Genomic DNA, 16,378 nt, shown 5'->3' on the forward strand with positions numbered 1-16,378 from the left:
ATAATACTTACAGTAGATATACTGGTGTCTTTTTCCATGCCAATTGTGACTCCTACCTTGCCTGACAGCTAGACTCAATCCAGCCCCATTCAGACAAGGTGTGTGCTCTTGAGACAACAGGAAACTATTACTTCTGGTTCTTAAAGGGAGCAGTGTCCCACATGCACATCCTTCCTCTTGCCACCTCCTGCTTGCGGGTGCTGCAAACTCACAGCTGTGTTCTGCCCCCTGCCACTTTCCCAAGGCAGTACTGAACTTGAAGGGTCTGTGATGATTTATGATGAAGCACACAGGAGGTGCATTATGCAGCAGTTTATTGTCTGGCGGGGAAGCTTGTCACAGCCCCTGCCTATATCTCAATCACTGGTGAGCCTGAAGAGGCTGACCTATGGTATAGGAATTTTGAAAGATTTTTCTGCATATGAAACCCCTATCAGAAGAGTCTGGGTTTGCAGGGGAAAGCTTCACCAAGGAAGGATCTCCAGAAAGAGATCCTCCCCCAGTAGTCAGCCCTTAAATGGGGTCTAAGAGAGATGCAGCCAGGCTCCATCCCTTCTGCTCACACAGCTGAATTGTCTTCACCTGTGCTCCCAGGGCTGACTGGGTCTTTTTCCCAGGTGCTCAATCAGTGGCTCAGACCATGACTCAACAGTTCCCATACAAGCTGGAAAATAGAAGTATGCAGGGTTGAGATCTTAGTTTTTATGTAGTGAGCTGTTATGCAACATCTTTTGCTGTTTACCCGTTGTCATGCTCCACATCTCCTCTTACACTTTTTGTCTATGTCAGAAAGGTTTGCATTTGTAAATGTCTTGGTTTGCTTTCCTTTTTATTTATTTATTTTAATATCTGCCAGAATTGCCGCATGGCAAAAATAATACTCAGCCATCCACTTGTAGTTGGAAAAGGGTCTAAAATACATTTTTAGAACAGTAACGTTTCTATGGAGTAAAATTTTTCTTCAATACTTTCAAAAAAAAAAAAAAAAAAAAAAAAGTGGTTTATGGAAAGCTGCTGAGTATAGAAGCCCAGTCTGGGCTGGAAGGTGAGGAGCTGAGTAACTGTGCTGCTGTGGGCAGTGTGGCGCACTGGGGGGCAGCGTTTCACTCACTGCCAGCTTAAGGCAAGCTCTATATCTTGCACTCTGGTATTCCTTTTTTATTTGTATCCTGTGAAGTGGGGGTAGATGGAAGAGGAAGAGTACAGTTTGCTAACAAAATCGATTACATCTGTTACAGTACTATATTTCTTTTGAAAAAAGACTTTGATCAATCTCTTTTTCTAAGTTATTTTGGACTCTTTTCTGTATATTACTTTATTTCTGCTCTCCTCATTATCTTAAACATTTCAAATTATACATTTATATCTCCTTGCTCTGCTTGGACACGGATATTCATACCTACGTGGAGTCTTTCTAACAAATTACATGCTGTGGCTATGCAAATGGTAGAATTGTAGAGATTGTTTAGGTTGGAAAAGACCTTCAAGACCATCAAGTCCAATTGTCAACCTGACTTACCAAATTCTGTCTTTAAACTGTATCCTTAAAGCATCAATAAAAACTGATTTTCACCAACTGTATTGTAGTACACAAATTTTCAAGAATTCCTCATTTGGCCATTCCTTGAAGTTATGTTATGAGAGTAGAACTTGTTTTTTCTTGTGATTCCACATCTGAAGTTTTTTAGTAACAAAGCAATCTGATCTCACCACTAAAATGATTGTATTTTCTTGTTTGTTTATTGACCTGAGATTTGTGATGTTCAAAATGAAGTGAAGAAAGAGAGTCTAGGGCAGAAAATTAAAAGTTCATGTGGAATATTCCATGCATTGTATCTTGTCAGACTTATTAAGTCCTGGAGAGAGTATGTGGTTGGTAAGCAGTGCATTCGGAGAGCCATGTGTAGAACTCCATAATGAAAATGGCAGTAATGCATCATGTTTGAACCTCTTCTCTGTTAACTTCCTTTAAAGATAAAACTAAGCCTAAAATAAAGCATTTTTCTACATGAAGCGTTCCCGCTTCTAATCAAAAACAAGATGACAGGATTCAGCTTTGAAATTTGAAGTTGGTTATATACCAAGTACTTCTGAAGAAATACTTTTTCTTTTGTATTGTTTTTGACTTTTTGTGGCTCCTTTTAGAAGGTTTTCATCCCTCACCCCCGCTTTTTTTTTTTTTTTTTTTTTTTTTTTTTTTTTTTTTTGGCAAAGCCTGGTTTAATACTGAGATCGGTTGAATAAGAAATGGTCAGCTAAAGTTATTCTAGTCAATTAGAAAATAATTTTCATAAAAATAAGTTTTAAGACAGTATTCTGATTAATTGCAGTTGGAATACTTTCATGTCCTAACAGAAGGAGAACATATTCATTTATATTTGTTGTGGCTCTTTCTGGAGCTAATGGAATTTCCTGTTCGTATCACTACCCAAGTAATCAAATATTGACCTTTTAATGACTACTGCAGTCATTCACCAGCTTTTCATTTATGAACTTTCCTCAGTGTGATCCTCGGCAGCAGTACATTTTGATGGTTTCTTACGATCTTTTTTACTTTGTTTTGTGGATAGCTTTTACATGACAGTTGTGTGTAATAAATATGTTGGTCCTTTTGGAGTAGGGACACTTATGACTGAGGCCCTGTCACACAAAGCCAAAGAGCTGGTTACAAATAAATGGATCTGTATAAATGCCATCTCAGTTCATTCTTACTGTGGGCCTGCTCTCAGCTTATTCTTTCTCGAGTGTCAGAGGATGTGGGAGCATCATAACGCTACGAGTCTGAGGTATGTGTGCATGTGCTAGTTCATTTATACACTTTCATGAGCAGTGAGGGGTGTAATATGTTTGAAAAGAGTACAGGTCAAATATGGAAAAGGAGTCAACAAAAGCTGTTGAGATTGGCAGATGAAGAAGGAAGCAGTCTTTCAGCATGTGCTGAGATCCTCCTTAAGTATACTTATTAATTTCTCAAGTTTTGAAAGCTGCACATGGTTTTTAGTATGTGGCACCTTGGTTCAGAGGAGTGTGTGCTCCCAGCTATGTTCAGTTACATTCAGTTCAGTTGTTACCTTTGCTTTTCCTGTTTTCCTCCAGATCACTTGTATATATTAATTAAATACTTGGTTTCTTGTTACAGTATATCTGTAACTCCAGTCTGTTCAGGACAGGAAAGCTGCATGGCATATTTGTCAGTCACTCTGTTATGTATTCCTGGACATGGATTAGTGTTGACTTACCAAATGTCCGTTTTTATACTTTGCTTCAAGGGGTTACCTGAACATTCAGCCTCCCCACCTTTGCCAGCCAAACACCTGACGCAACTCTGCAAACTTACCAAGTTGCTTGAGCCATTAAATGGGTTTATTTTGGTTTCTGTACATCCTGGTACATGCCAGTATGGTGATGGGAAGAAAAACAGGTTGTGAATGTGTCAGATTTTATCAGTGTAGACTTTAGACTTTCTGTTAAATGTCCACAAGTGATAAGAGAAAGGAGGGAAAAAAAAAAAAAGAGATAGAAAAGGAACTGCCATTTGGAAGTCAAAACCAAGCTTAGAACTCTTCCACGAAGGAATTAGAAGTAGGATTGACAATGGTAATAGTTCAGCTTATAGAATTTTATAACCTTTCTGCTGTCGTTTTGTTTTGTGTTTTTTTTTTTTTCTTTTATAGCCTTAACCTCTGTGAGCTAAATTTCCTCTAGTGTCTTTAGTTTGTCAGTAATAGATGAGGATTTTCATTTTAAATAGAAGCAGGGCCGTGCTCCCAGGAGATGCATGCTCTGCAGTGATGCAAGTGTTGCAACGTTGAGGTTTGATTGCTAGAGGGCTAGAACTGAAAAACATAACCTGTGAAGTAGAAGATGAGCTTTTAAGTTGGTCATTGAGGACCAGTCAACAAAATTTGCATTGAAAAATTGGGTGTACGTTAAGGACAGGAAAAATTTAAACTTATCCTTCCTTTAAGGGAAGCAGTGTCTTCATTTCATGTCTTTGGCAGCCTATTTTTTTTATTTTTTATAAGTGGTTGACAATAAGATGACTCTGCAAGTATTCTGGTACCTTCTAACGTTGACATGCATATATCTGTACTTAAAACCAGAATACATGTTTAACTCTGAAAGATCCATAAATCCCTGAAAGGATGAGTTAATGGGAAGAGATTTGTTTCCCCCAAGATGTACCTGCATCTGATATTGACTAGTCTGAAAATGTAACAAGAAGCGAGTAGATAACAGCATACAGTGGATAAAAATGTTCCTACCCATACCAGTTTTGTTTTTCATGTTCACATTTGGTGACCCTTTTTGTGATTTCTTTTCTCTTAAGTTTGTGTTATTTTGTGCATATAATGCATTATTAAAGACAAAAAGGACTTTCCTAATGGATTGAATTCTTTTTTTTTCCCCAAGTTCCATGTCTGCTAAAGCAAGTAAAGCCAGTTCTGACAGTTATTCTTAGGAGCATTTCCCTCATGGTTTTAAATATGCACTAAAAATGGGGCAAAACCTGCTATATGTAGTCATTGTAGAAAAGGATGTGTAGCACATTGCTAGTAGTACACTGTGTACATCAAAAGCAAGAATCAAATCAAGATAAGTTTCCTTTAATTGCCAGCACAAGTTGAGTTATTGTTCCTTCTCTACCTGATCACTTAGCTAAAGCTCTTCTATAGTTGCAGATCATTGCCTAGGGATGTCTTTTTGTCTTTTTGTACCTGTGGGGGAAAAAAAAAAAAAAAAGTTTCTCATTTTATTTTAAATGATCTAATATAATTTCTTCATTATATTAATATTTTTAATAACCAACTGTATTTCTGAGTGCATCTGTGTCAGTATTTCCTACTTTGTAAAGCATTGCCATGTAAGCTGTAGGGTATTTATAATTTGCTTAATTTACTATCCCATGAAGTTCACTGTTCTCTGAAATGCTGTAGTTACCCAAAGCCTGGAAATCCACACTTTTATCCAGAGTTTGAGTTTGTAAACTTTTAAATTGTGCCTGCTAGCCAAAGAGGTTGCATTTATTTTTATAAATACATTTTAGTACTTGAATTTAACTGTGGTAACACAAAGATAAATGTTGTATAAGAAAACAGGTGCCATTTGGATCCGCCCTATTCCTCTCTGACTCTTCAAGAGGAAAAGACTGACAGTGGCAAAGCAGAAAAGCAGAAGCCAACAGCTGTGAACATTTCCATTCATATTTAGTTGTCTGAGTTCAGTTGTGCGAGTGCCTTCGAACAAACAAGAAAAGAATAGCTGCATATGAACTGTGTGAGTTGACACACGATGGCTTTCTGAGCAGAATTTAAAGGGGTAAAAAACCTTTCATTTTGTTAGTTTGTAGAGATACGATATTTTGCAAGTATGTTGTGTTCAGTGTGAAATTTATCTCTATGCTAGACAATGATAAAGAAATGGATCAAGAAATCAAAATAATTGCTTCAGGAGCATGAACAGATGTATTTGCCCTTGTTTGTACAATCTGGGCAATAGGATTTTAGTTACATGTATTTTAGGTCGTTTTCTTGGATGTGTAACTGGTCAGCTTCTCTGTATGGAGATATTCCTCAGACATTCAGTTTGGCTGAGGAAGAAGTGCTGTGGCTATGACTTAGCATGTGGAGTTGAGTAGAAAGAAGTGGGTAGGCTTTTGATCATTCATTTTAAAGATGGCAAATAAACTATTTTTTCTTCTAAATATAGACTATTGAGTTTTCAGAGAGGCTGTATAAAATAATGGTAAAATTAAATGACGATAGCAGGCGCTAAGAAGGCAAAGTACAAGAACTTCTTATGTTGATAACTTAATGAAAAACCAAATGTTCCCTGAAAAGGAACATTTCTCAATTTGCATGAGGTTTATTTAATTGTCCTTTTCTTTTGTAGTCTTTTTAGACTTCTTAGAATTACCTTCTATGTCTGACAAAAAGCATCATTTTGTGGTAGATCAGTTGAAGCCAAAAGAAAAAATGCACAAAGTTATGATGTCATTAAAAATGAGAAACAAGAGCATAAATATCTTAGTTGTTTGACTCCCTTTCTATATGTTTACTTTAAGAGCAGGTAATTATCCCATTGTATGGCTTCAGTAGTGGGTTTGTGCAGCTATGGGTGTGGAGTTTCTTTGTCAAACACAGTTTAGAGATTATTTTTTTAATTAAATGAGTTCTTTAGTGTGATATGCTACTTGAACCAAGCTGGGTTTCAATTCTAGGTTACATTTCTTCAGTTTCTCAGATGTGCCTTTTTTCTTTGAGGTCTGTCCTTGTGGCACTGCAATTAGTAAGCTGTGTTCTTGGCGTATGGTGCAGTTTTTATCAGGTTGTTGGGTTGTTTGTCTAGTGTTAGGCCATATGATTCTGATTCATAAGAAACTTTGCAAATCTGCTTGAAACTGTTATTTGAAAAACCATGCTTTGGTAGGTATCTCTACCTTCTCTGTATGTATGTGTATACATCTATAGACGGATACGAGTGAATGCATGATATGTATACATGGACATACGTGCAATCTTTGGAGATGTGTCCCTTTGTTCACCCATTCATGAAGTCTAAGTAGTTCATAACAACTTCTGTCTTTCAAAGATTACACTGAGCTGGGAGAACTTCCACCCAGATCTCCTTTGGAACCAGTGTGTGAAGATGGCCCCTTTGGTCCGGTGAAGGAAGAAAGAAAACGGACATCCCGTGAGCTTCGTGAATTGTGGAAGAAAGCCATTATTCAGCAAATACTGCTCCTCAGAATGGAGAAAGAAAACCAGAAGTTACAAGGTTGGTGAAGCTCTTCATTGTGCATTACTGCAGTACAAGTTAAATATTTTGGTTTGCGCTGAGACCTTCACAGTGTTTGAGTCAAACCTTAATGAAATGTTTTAGACACATAAAGTTGAAAAAGTTTGGCAGTGTCTTCCTCAGCTTTCATTACAAAAGGCAGTTATTTACTTTTTTATTCTTAGCACTTACCCTTATAATTTGTTTACTTCATATTAACTGCTACCCTTTTTAGTTTTACAGTGGTTGAAGTACTTCAATCTGGCATCTAAAAGTGATGATAACGAATTCAGCACAATCACTATCATGAATTGAATTATTTTTACACTTGCATCTATAAGCCTTTGTTTAAGTGTTGATCAACTCAGAGTTTTACTTATCCAGTTTTGAAGTTCTTAAGGATCTGGCTGTGGACTTCAGCCTGTAGGTGCATGCAGTAATGCAAGCACCATGCAAGCAAGCTCTCTATGCAGTAGTAATAACTTATATTAGTCAAGTGTGATGAAACTTGGAGTGTTTCTTAACCCATTTTTTTCCTGTGGCCAAAAGCATCTCTGTAACAAGTCTTATCATAGTGGCAAGTTTGACATTTAAATTCAAAAGGCAGCTCATTAAGAATACTGATTTTATTGTAGAGCTGCATACAGAATCACCAGTGATTGTCTCTGAGAGCTGCTCCCTGTGAATGAGGAGAACATAAATGTTTGTTTGGATTATTTTGGAAGTTCAAGAAGGGAGTAGTCACCTGTGTCCCCCAAGGGTGGGAAACTGGCATGAAAATGGCAATTCTTGTTTGACTTTGAGTAAATTTGGAGAGGGATTGTTTTCCACAGAGAACAAATATGTAGAGACAGGTCCCACCAGAGCAAAAAGTTTGATAGATATACCAACTATAAAATCCTTTTTTAAAATGAGGCTGAGACTTCCAGCTTCCTTCCAGTAAGAAGGAAATGCTTTCTTTGGACATTGCATATGATCCCCCAAAGCATTTACCTATCTGTAAGCTATTTGCTGCTTCTAGTACAGCTCTGATATCTGAAGGGCACTTGATTGCCTGAATTTCCTACAAACTCCAAAGGTGTCAGGCACATTAATGTATTTTATACATAATGGCTATTACAGCAAAACATGTCTGTGTAAACCAAATGCATAGTGATAGGTGCCATGAAAAGTATTTAGAGAAAGAGAAACTGAGAACAATGATTTATATAACCCCTTCAATTTAGAGCAGGATATCAGAAATGAGCTTTTATCAGGTTGTTCTGTGCCTTGTGTTTTTATGGGATCTTGTATTTGGAAACAAATTTCCTTTCATATATCTGTGCTCCTGAGCTTTTTTAAAAGTTCTTTTGTCTTCAGGTTATCTGTATCTACCACTACCAATCAAGTTCTTGGCAACTGCTAGGCAATAATATCCATTCAAACTTCAATAAGTTTAATCAGATGCTCTGTTGTTTTTGGTTTTTTTCCTGTCCATTTGCAAACCTGTCAGAAATTCACTAAGATGCACATTTCTGAAGCTAGCTAGTGAGTGAATGAGGCAAGTGTTGGCAAACGTGCTGGCCTCAGGTGTACAGTGGGCACTTTGGAGTAAGGTATGTGTCCTAGGTAGCTGCTGAATGAACAGTGCAGCCAGTGAAACAGTACTTGCAAAACAGATTATTGTGCTGCAGTGAGCACTGTTAGCTGACAAGCTGTAAGGAGTTTCATTGCTTCGTTTAATATGTGAAACACTGTTAATACATGTAGTTGCATGTAACACCTTAACAAACAAATACCCAAACACCAACCCACAGCACAGTCACACCAATTTTGACAATTAAGAGGCCTCAATTTTAGGTAGATTGCACAACTGTTTGTTTGGTGAAGTTCTAAGTGAATCAATCCATTTTACAAGTATTAATCAGTGTTAATTGGTGCACTTACGATATTGTTTCCCAGCCTCAGAAAATAATTTGCAGAACAGACGTCTGAAGCTTGACTATGAAGAAATCACACCATGCTTGAAAGAAGTAACTCTGATTTGGGAGAAAATGTTGAGTACGCCTGGAAGGTCAAAGATTAAATTTGATGTGGAAAAAATCCACTCTGCTGTTGGGCAAGGTAAGCACTGTTTGTTATCTTGTGTTCTTGAAATGCTTGCAAACTGAAAAGGAATAGGGTGACTTCTTGACTGCTCCTTCTAAACAGGTTCTCACTAGAGATGTTTCTCAGGCTGCTGACTGCACGAGTAACAGTGTTCAGTATTTTCATGGTTACACAGGTGCATGTTGTTATTGTTTCCTTTCAGCATTAGCTGCCCCTGTATTACTGGTGTTAAGAGACTGGGTATTGTTTGTTGTTGGTTTTGTTGTTGTGTTTTGGTTTTTTTTTAATGAAAACTTTTCTTCTATGAGAGGTGCAAAGTACCTCTGTGTATTACAATAGTTGCAACCCAATTTTGTAAATAGAAAGTTGTAATGAAAGAAGTAAGCCTAGATAATGCCAACAGTGTGACAGTGTAAAGATTGAAGAAGATGTCTGCAGCGTTAGCTGGAAATCCTCTGTTCCAGCTAGGGTAGTACATGGACATACAAACAGTGAACGTTGCTCTCTCTCTAGAACTGCTTTTTACCACAGCTCATTGCCACAGTTATTCTTCATTTCGTACAGATAGAGGGTTCTGTCCCATTGGTATGTGAACATGAGAAAAATTTGGTTTCTCTTGATAATCTGATGATTCTGGCGTGTTGGTGTTCTAACCAGCACTTAAACTTGGAGTGATGCAACATAAATAAGTAAATAAATCCCTGTTTAATGGATTGTTACTAGTAGATTCAAGTAGCCTGCAGATGGGTAAGTTACCCATGGCTTTTAATGCTACAGGCATCTCTGTATAGCCTAACTGTAGTGAAACCATGTTGTTAGAGCCAAGTTTTGTCAAATATCATATGTAAGCAAAAATGAAAAATGCATTTAAATTCAATTTTGCAAGTTGTAGTTTAGATGAAAACTGTTAAAAATAACTTGAGTAAGCAGTGCAAATAGGCAAAAAGTGCACATTTATACTTTTGTTGTGTGTGCATTCTAGCTTCCTAAAATTTACTGCCAACAACGGCATCACTGTTTTATTGAGAAAATGTTAATTACTTCTATTGCAAAGCTTTGTTGTGTGCTTTAGTGTGGAAAATGGGTGATAAGCATCTAGCTTTTTAGAGAGCAGTAGACAATATTTGCTGCCTCCTTTAATAGTTCTAGACTGGTTGTAAGTGCTAACCTTAGACTTTAGGCAGCTCACCCTGCTTCCTCCTTAAATCTCTCCTGTTACATTGCTGGTTTCTTCTGTTTGTGAAGGAAGTACAAGAACAACACTAGTTTGATCTATGGTCTGTTAGAGGTAGCAGATAGGGATCTGCTTGCTTGAGTTCCTCAGTTCTGTTAGGTCAGTGGTAGCTGAACCCTCAGTATGAGTGGAGATTACAGCTTTAATGACCTTCTTCTCAGGAGTACCACGTCACCACCGTGGGGAGATCTGGAAGTTTCTAGCAGAGCAGTATCATCTTAAACATCAGTTTCCAAATAAACAACAACCAAAGGACACACCTTATAAAGAACTCCTTAAACAACTGACTTCCCAACAACATGCAATACTTATTGACCTAGGTAAGTACAGCTGGGGGGGATTCTGATTGCTGGAAGAGAAATAAAAGAAGGTAATGTAGTAAAATACTCTCACCACTTAATAATGGGTTGTTGGTAAGAGGTGCTTTTAGTCTCATCTAAATGCAAACTATTACTTGATGTCAATAGGAAAATGTGGAATGCGTGTTTCAAGCACAGAGAACCTTTGCAACATGTGGTAATTAGGGGCTGGATCTGTATTACAGATATTAATGGTGGAATAGAAATCCCCGAGAAAATAAGTCAGTATTTAAGTGCAGATTGTAGAATAAGTGCTGTTCATTTGTGATACCCAGCATCTACTGTCTCTCCTAAATACCCTTACTTGAAATAACACAGAAGTTTTACTTTCAGTGGTAGATGATGGTAGCTGGTATTTTTACTTGTATTGAAACAATTATGAACAGCTCAAAAGCTCTTTTTAAGGCAGTTCTCAGCAGGATGTTCCCACTGCCTAACTTCAAGCAGCAACTTGCTCCTGATTTAAGATGATGAATTGGTCTGTGGAGATACACACACTGTTCTCCACTGGGTGTAGTAGAGAGTGATTAGGAACCAAGGCTTTTAAATTTAAAGTGTCTTGAAGGTGGACTTCAGACAGATCTGTGACCCCAAGCAGCAGACTAGCATGGCTGCTCCTCAACTGTGTTAAGAATTCTGTGAACTCTCCTGCAGTCATTAAAGGATTTCTAATGTGACAGTGATTGTTCAAAATCATGCTGTTGTTGACTCATATGTTCACATGTCTAACATTTATCTTTGCAAAAGTATTTGTGCTTGAAAGAAACTCACCTGATACAAGTTAATAATACCTCACTGGTGTATGGCTGAATTGGACATTTTTATAGTTAATCCATAGGTTATCCATTTGAATATATGGTCATGGAGATGTATGGGTATACATATAGGTAGATAGATACCGTTCTTTTTTCCCTTGGATATTTCAATTCAGTTTATTGTCTTGGAAACCAAGACAACAAAAAAACAATTGTTCTTCCATGAGGATGCCATCACTTGCATGTGAGATTCTGTGGTCTACTGTGTTCATAACAGCTCTTTCAAATTAAATGAAACAAGTAATCTTTTCTTCCAGAGCATGATAGAGTTTGCAAAGTGTTGTGTATTACAGGGTTTGTGGTTTGAGTCTGAGAGGCTGTGTGGAGCAATAATTAAGTTTGAATAAATGAATTTACCATGAAAAAGCTGTCAATGGAAAATCTACATACTGCAACTAGCATGTTATCATGTGTGTGTATGTATATATATATATACATGTATGTACATATACATATGTATCATGTATATATATATGTATAACATCATGTTATAGGATGATAAAAATTATAGATCTGTGCTTTGTTTGATCTGAGTGATTAATGCTCACTGCCTTTTCTCTAAAGGCGTCATACAGAATTATTCTGTCATACTTCTGTTCTTTACAACTGTATTCAAATAGTATTTCAGTTGCAAATAAGGTCACATACCCTTTCTGTCACATGGAAGAACTGCCTGGTGAGAGGTCATTTATTCTCAAGAATGTTCAGGGACACCTACTTCTTAATAACATTATATGCAGACGGTTTTCCAGATGTACTGAACTGTGAGAAGATTTCTTGAGTTTAGATAGTGAACTAAGCTTTACAAAGTACATGAGAATATTTTCTTCCTCTTTCAGATGGTGTTTTGCAATATTTGGTAAAATAAGTTGAAATATACAGTCAGTGCATACAAAACAAAACAGAAGAGGTGCAGTTCTATAACTGGTGTAGGTTAAGGTGGGGACAATGACCATTGACATCACCTTCACTTCTCTATATTTGACCAGCTTGCCAGGCTTAGGAGTGGCACTGGGAAGCGTGTGACACTCCAGGGGCCTTAAGTGGCCAGCTGGGAATAGGTGAGTGCCAGTGCATGCAGGTGTTGTTTCCCTCCAGACTTCTAGGAATTCCCCTAGATTGCACAATGCCAGACATGTAGACACGTTTGGGTTTTTTGTTGTTGTTGTTTTTGTGATAGACATTTATGTGCAATCATAGATAATTTGCTAGCAAGTACCTGTTAGTCAGCGTATGTGGTTTCATATCCCCCCGGCAACGTAATATGTTAGGATTCTGTCACATTGAGGTGCCATAGTAAGGGGTGAACAGTTCTGTGATAGTCAGTGAGTTGGTTGAGAAGAGCAGAGTCCATTGCACACCAGAGATGACGCTGTGGTGTCATGGGGGAAAGAAGTGGGATAACGGACAGCAGGAAGCACAGGCAGCAGCCTGAGGGTGAGTTTATTACACCACAGCCTGGGGCTGGCTCAGCAAGCTGTTCCTGTTTTCTGTCTGGTTTTACACACAAGTACTACTCAGCTCTTTCTCTCACGCGAATACTTTCTCTCCTGGGCTCTGCTTGTAGAGACAAGTGACTGTGTGCAAATCAGCGACAGTGCATGGTTGTTTTCCTGCAAAGTACTGTTTTTGTGGGAGAGTTATTTGCTAGCCCAGTTGTGGGGGGAAGGATGGGCTCCTGTTTTTTCAGTAAGATTGAACTAGGAAGCTGAAAGCTTTAGTAACACACGTTGAAATAGAGTAGCGTTGTGCAGCATAGATGGATAGGCAGCTAAAAGGAATTTGCGTTTTGGCTTCTGTTTCTTCAGGCCATCAGAATTGTTTCTTTTAAATAGATCCTCAAGAATCTGTCTGAAAAGCATGCACTTCTGCCTGGATAGAAGAACTGATATTCTTGTTACCTATGGTTAAAATATTTTAAAAGCTTTCCCAAATTAACCCCAAAATGTCTTGCTAACGCGGTAAGATGCTAAGCTGTTCAAGTATTGCTTGCGCTTAGTTGAACTAATCAGTTGAACTGATGTGTTTTCATGTGTAAATACTGCTTCCTGACAATGAGGAGCATTGAGATGCACATTTAAAGTACAGCAGCCACTCTCCTGCCCCAGTTCATGTTGTTACTGTGCTGCTTTACTACATGCACAAGAGAAAAGATGCAGTTCCTTGGTACTTTTTTTTTTTTGTCTGTTTCATTCTCTGGCCATATCTGCTGCAATCAGGGGGGATTTCAGGTTCTGAACGTTAAGTTTATGTTCAGTAACTGATTTATTTTTTTGCCAGGTCAGAGTAAACTGAACTCCAGATGGTATCAGCATAGGAAATTGCTGTGCTCATCGCTCGCTGTTTGCTGAGCACAGTAGAAAATTATATTTTGTTTTATTATAGGCCAGAAATAAAGTAATAGATAGCAGCACTCTTGAGGTACCAGAGTTCATTTCAGCCTCTTTTCAGCAAAACCAGAAATTGTTTACTCCTAAGTAAAAGTTAGAATTTGTGGGTAGGTTAGAGCCATGGCACTCAGAACCGAATCGCTTGTGAATTTAGCACTTTGATCCCTCTATTTACTGCTTTGTGAATTTCTTAGCATTTCTATTCTTGCTCAACATGTGATTTTTCTTTGTGACTTGTTTGAAAGGCACCTTGCCATGTGAGCAAGGCTGCACAGATCTGTCTTCATACTGTGCTGCAATAACTCATTGTTGTGGCAGAGGAGGCAAAGGAACAGTACACCAGTACAAGTGGAAGCTAAAAACTCTGCTTCACCAGCATTCGGTTATGTGATAGGGCCTGGCCTACGGAGACCTGGTCAGAAATTGCAAGCTGGAGTGGTGTGTGACAGGCCACAGCAGTTACCAGATGGCAGAAGGACTCTGCCCCAGGCTTTGTCTCATTGAAATGGGAGCTCCGATGTTATCTAGGCAGCAGCACGGCAGCATTCCAAGCGCTAAGGGGTGGGGTGGTATTTAACAAGTGGGCAACTGAAAAACATGCTCCACTTAATACTAGAACAAAAGGCATATTCAAATTTCTTCTCAGTTCAGGTATGTAGCTGGGGAAATCTGATAGGGAGAGACTAGGAAGAAAAAAAATGCTGTCTTCTGGAAACATTTTCAAAAATATCTGTGAAATTGAGGCTGTTAAATGTTCTTGCAGAACTGCAGTATCACAGAGTGACTGAGGTTGGAAGGGACCTCTTAAGATCATTTGTCCAGTGCCCTACCCTAGAGCAGACTGCGCAGGACCGTGTGTTCAGATTCTGAATGGCACCACAGGTGGATACTGGAGCCTTTCTGGGACGAAAGTCTGATTATTTTTTGTTGGTTGGTTGTTTTTTTTGTTGTTGCTGTTTCACTTTTTTAACATAACCTTAATTATGTTCACAGGACGCACATTTCCAACACATCCGTACTTCTCAGCACAGCTGGGAGCTGGACAGCTGTCACTCTACAATATTTTGAAAGCCTATTCCCTTCTAGACCAGGAAGTAGGATATTGCCAGGGACTTAGTTTTGTAGCAGGAGTTCTGCTACTTCATATGAGTGAAGAAGATGCTTTTAAAATGCTGAAGTTTCTCATGTTTGATGTGGGGCTAAGAAAACAGTATCGTCCTGACATGACAATTCTACAGGTATAATTTCTATTTTTCTAATACAAGAATACTGATGATAAGTGACAATAAAACAATATAGATATAGCATTGTCAATGTATGGACTTGACCTTAAATTCATTTCTCAAAAAGGAAGGTGATGATCTGGAAAAATAATGGATCAATTTAAATGTAGTGTTTCAAATTAAAATAAGCTACTGGAAAATCTATGAAAGCCAGGCAAGAATTCTGGTATATGTTGTTTTTGAGGTTTAAATGAGTGTGTTGTAGGCTCATGGGTGCCCCATCCTTGGTCTTCTATGTGGGTATTTCCGAGTATTCTTTTCTTTGCAAAAATCAGTCCAAACATCACCCGACAAATATCTTTCACTGTTTCTAGTAAGATGATGAAGTGTGGACTTTGCTGTTATGGCTGTTACACCATATTTAGCTTTAGTCTGTCTTCTTCGTGCAGATCCAGATGTACCAACTATCCCGACTTCTTCATGACTACCATCGAGACCTCTATAACCACCTTGAAGAACATGAGATTGGCCCCAGCCTCTATGCTGCTCCCTGGTTCCTCACCATGTTCGCCTCACAGTTTCCCCTCGGATTTGTCGCAAGAGTATTTGGTAATTCTTCATAAAATTTCAGTATGTTCTTCTTGACATCTTGTATTTGGAATCCTGCTATGAGGATTCAGCCAACTTGTTCCAGACATCCAGGAGTACTACTTTTGTTTTGTACTACTGTTCATCAGTAGGAAGCTGTCCTACGAAGCATGTAGTGTTTGCAGTAAAATAGAAGAGAGAAGAACATACAACAGTTCCAAACAGTCTCACATTTCATTCTCATTGCTACCTTTTTCCACCCTGTAGTCACCTGTAGAGAGAATGTTAGATTTGTGACCATTAAAGCATGGTGGCATGACAATACCGCTTAAATGCCTAGAGTTATTTTAGTTGCAAGCTGAAAAGAGAGGTACACAAGGCATCATCTGAGAAATGTATCCATTTATTCTATTGTCACTGTCTCCAACATTGTAACTGGAAAATAATTTTGAAGGTTATGTTTCTAAAACATACACAGAGATGACCCGTGCAGTTTAATAACGGATTTACTCTGCAGAAGCATAGAGCTTTTAAACTCCTGTTGGCTGTCCTTACACTTCTAACCTGAAGGATAATCTCCTTTGCAAAAACTGGTAAATGTTATACACCACTGTGTTTAGGCTCTTGGAATCTGTAGAAGTAGTGATCTATTTTTTTTTTTTAATCACATGAGGTTTTCACCTTGATGCTTTCTTATCAGTGCGTTTTATAGATTAATTGCTATTGAGAAAGTGCCTTATTTTCTTTTTAGTTCTTTGTTTTTCCATTGCATTATGTGGCACTGTATCTACCATGATAAGCAGGACAGATTGGAACTCTCCTACTGTTTTCTGTCTTCTGAAAGGAATTTTCTTCCTTTTCCGTAGTGTCACTTTAGAGTTGTAACTACACAGTGATAAATGCT

The 16,378-nt window shown here is 38.2% G+C and overlaps 1 protein-coding gene across 14 annotated transcripts in view; it reads left to right on the forward strand.

Annotated features, from left to right (window-relative positions):
• The window catches only part of TBC1D1 (TBC1 domain family member 1), a 94,445-nt gene that overhangs the window by 67,815 nt on the left and 10,252 nt on the right, over positions 1 to 16,378 (forward strand). For 13 of the 14 annotated variants that reach the window (XM_052683328.1, XM_052683325.1, XM_052683330.1 and 10 more), the window contains 5 exons: positions 6,592 to 6,777; positions 8,719 to 8,880; positions 10,261 to 10,419; positions 14,657 to 14,901; positions 15,336 to 15,495. In XM_052683328.1, the coding sequence (XP_052539288.1) occupies positions 6,592 to 6,777; positions 8,719 to 8,880; positions 10,261 to 10,419; positions 14,657 to 14,901; positions 15,336 to 15,495 (912 nt within the window). Of the gene's footprint in view, positions 1 to 3,700; positions 5,320 to 6,591; positions 6,778 to 8,718; positions 8,881 to 10,260; positions 10,420 to 14,656; positions 14,902 to 15,335; positions 15,496 to 16,378 lie in introns of those variants that run through there. The other variant, XM_052683339.1, reaches the window with a different exon arrangement.

The sequence above is a fragment of the Tympanuchus pallidicinctus genome, unplaced genomic scaffold, assembly GCF_026119805.1.
Source record: "Tympanuchus pallidicinctus isolate F22 unplaced genomic scaffold, pur_lepc_1.0 scaffold2, whole genome shotgun sequence".
Lineage (NCBI taxonomy): Eukaryota > Metazoa > Chordata > Aves > Galliformes > Phasianidae > Tympanuchus > Tympanuchus pallidicinctus.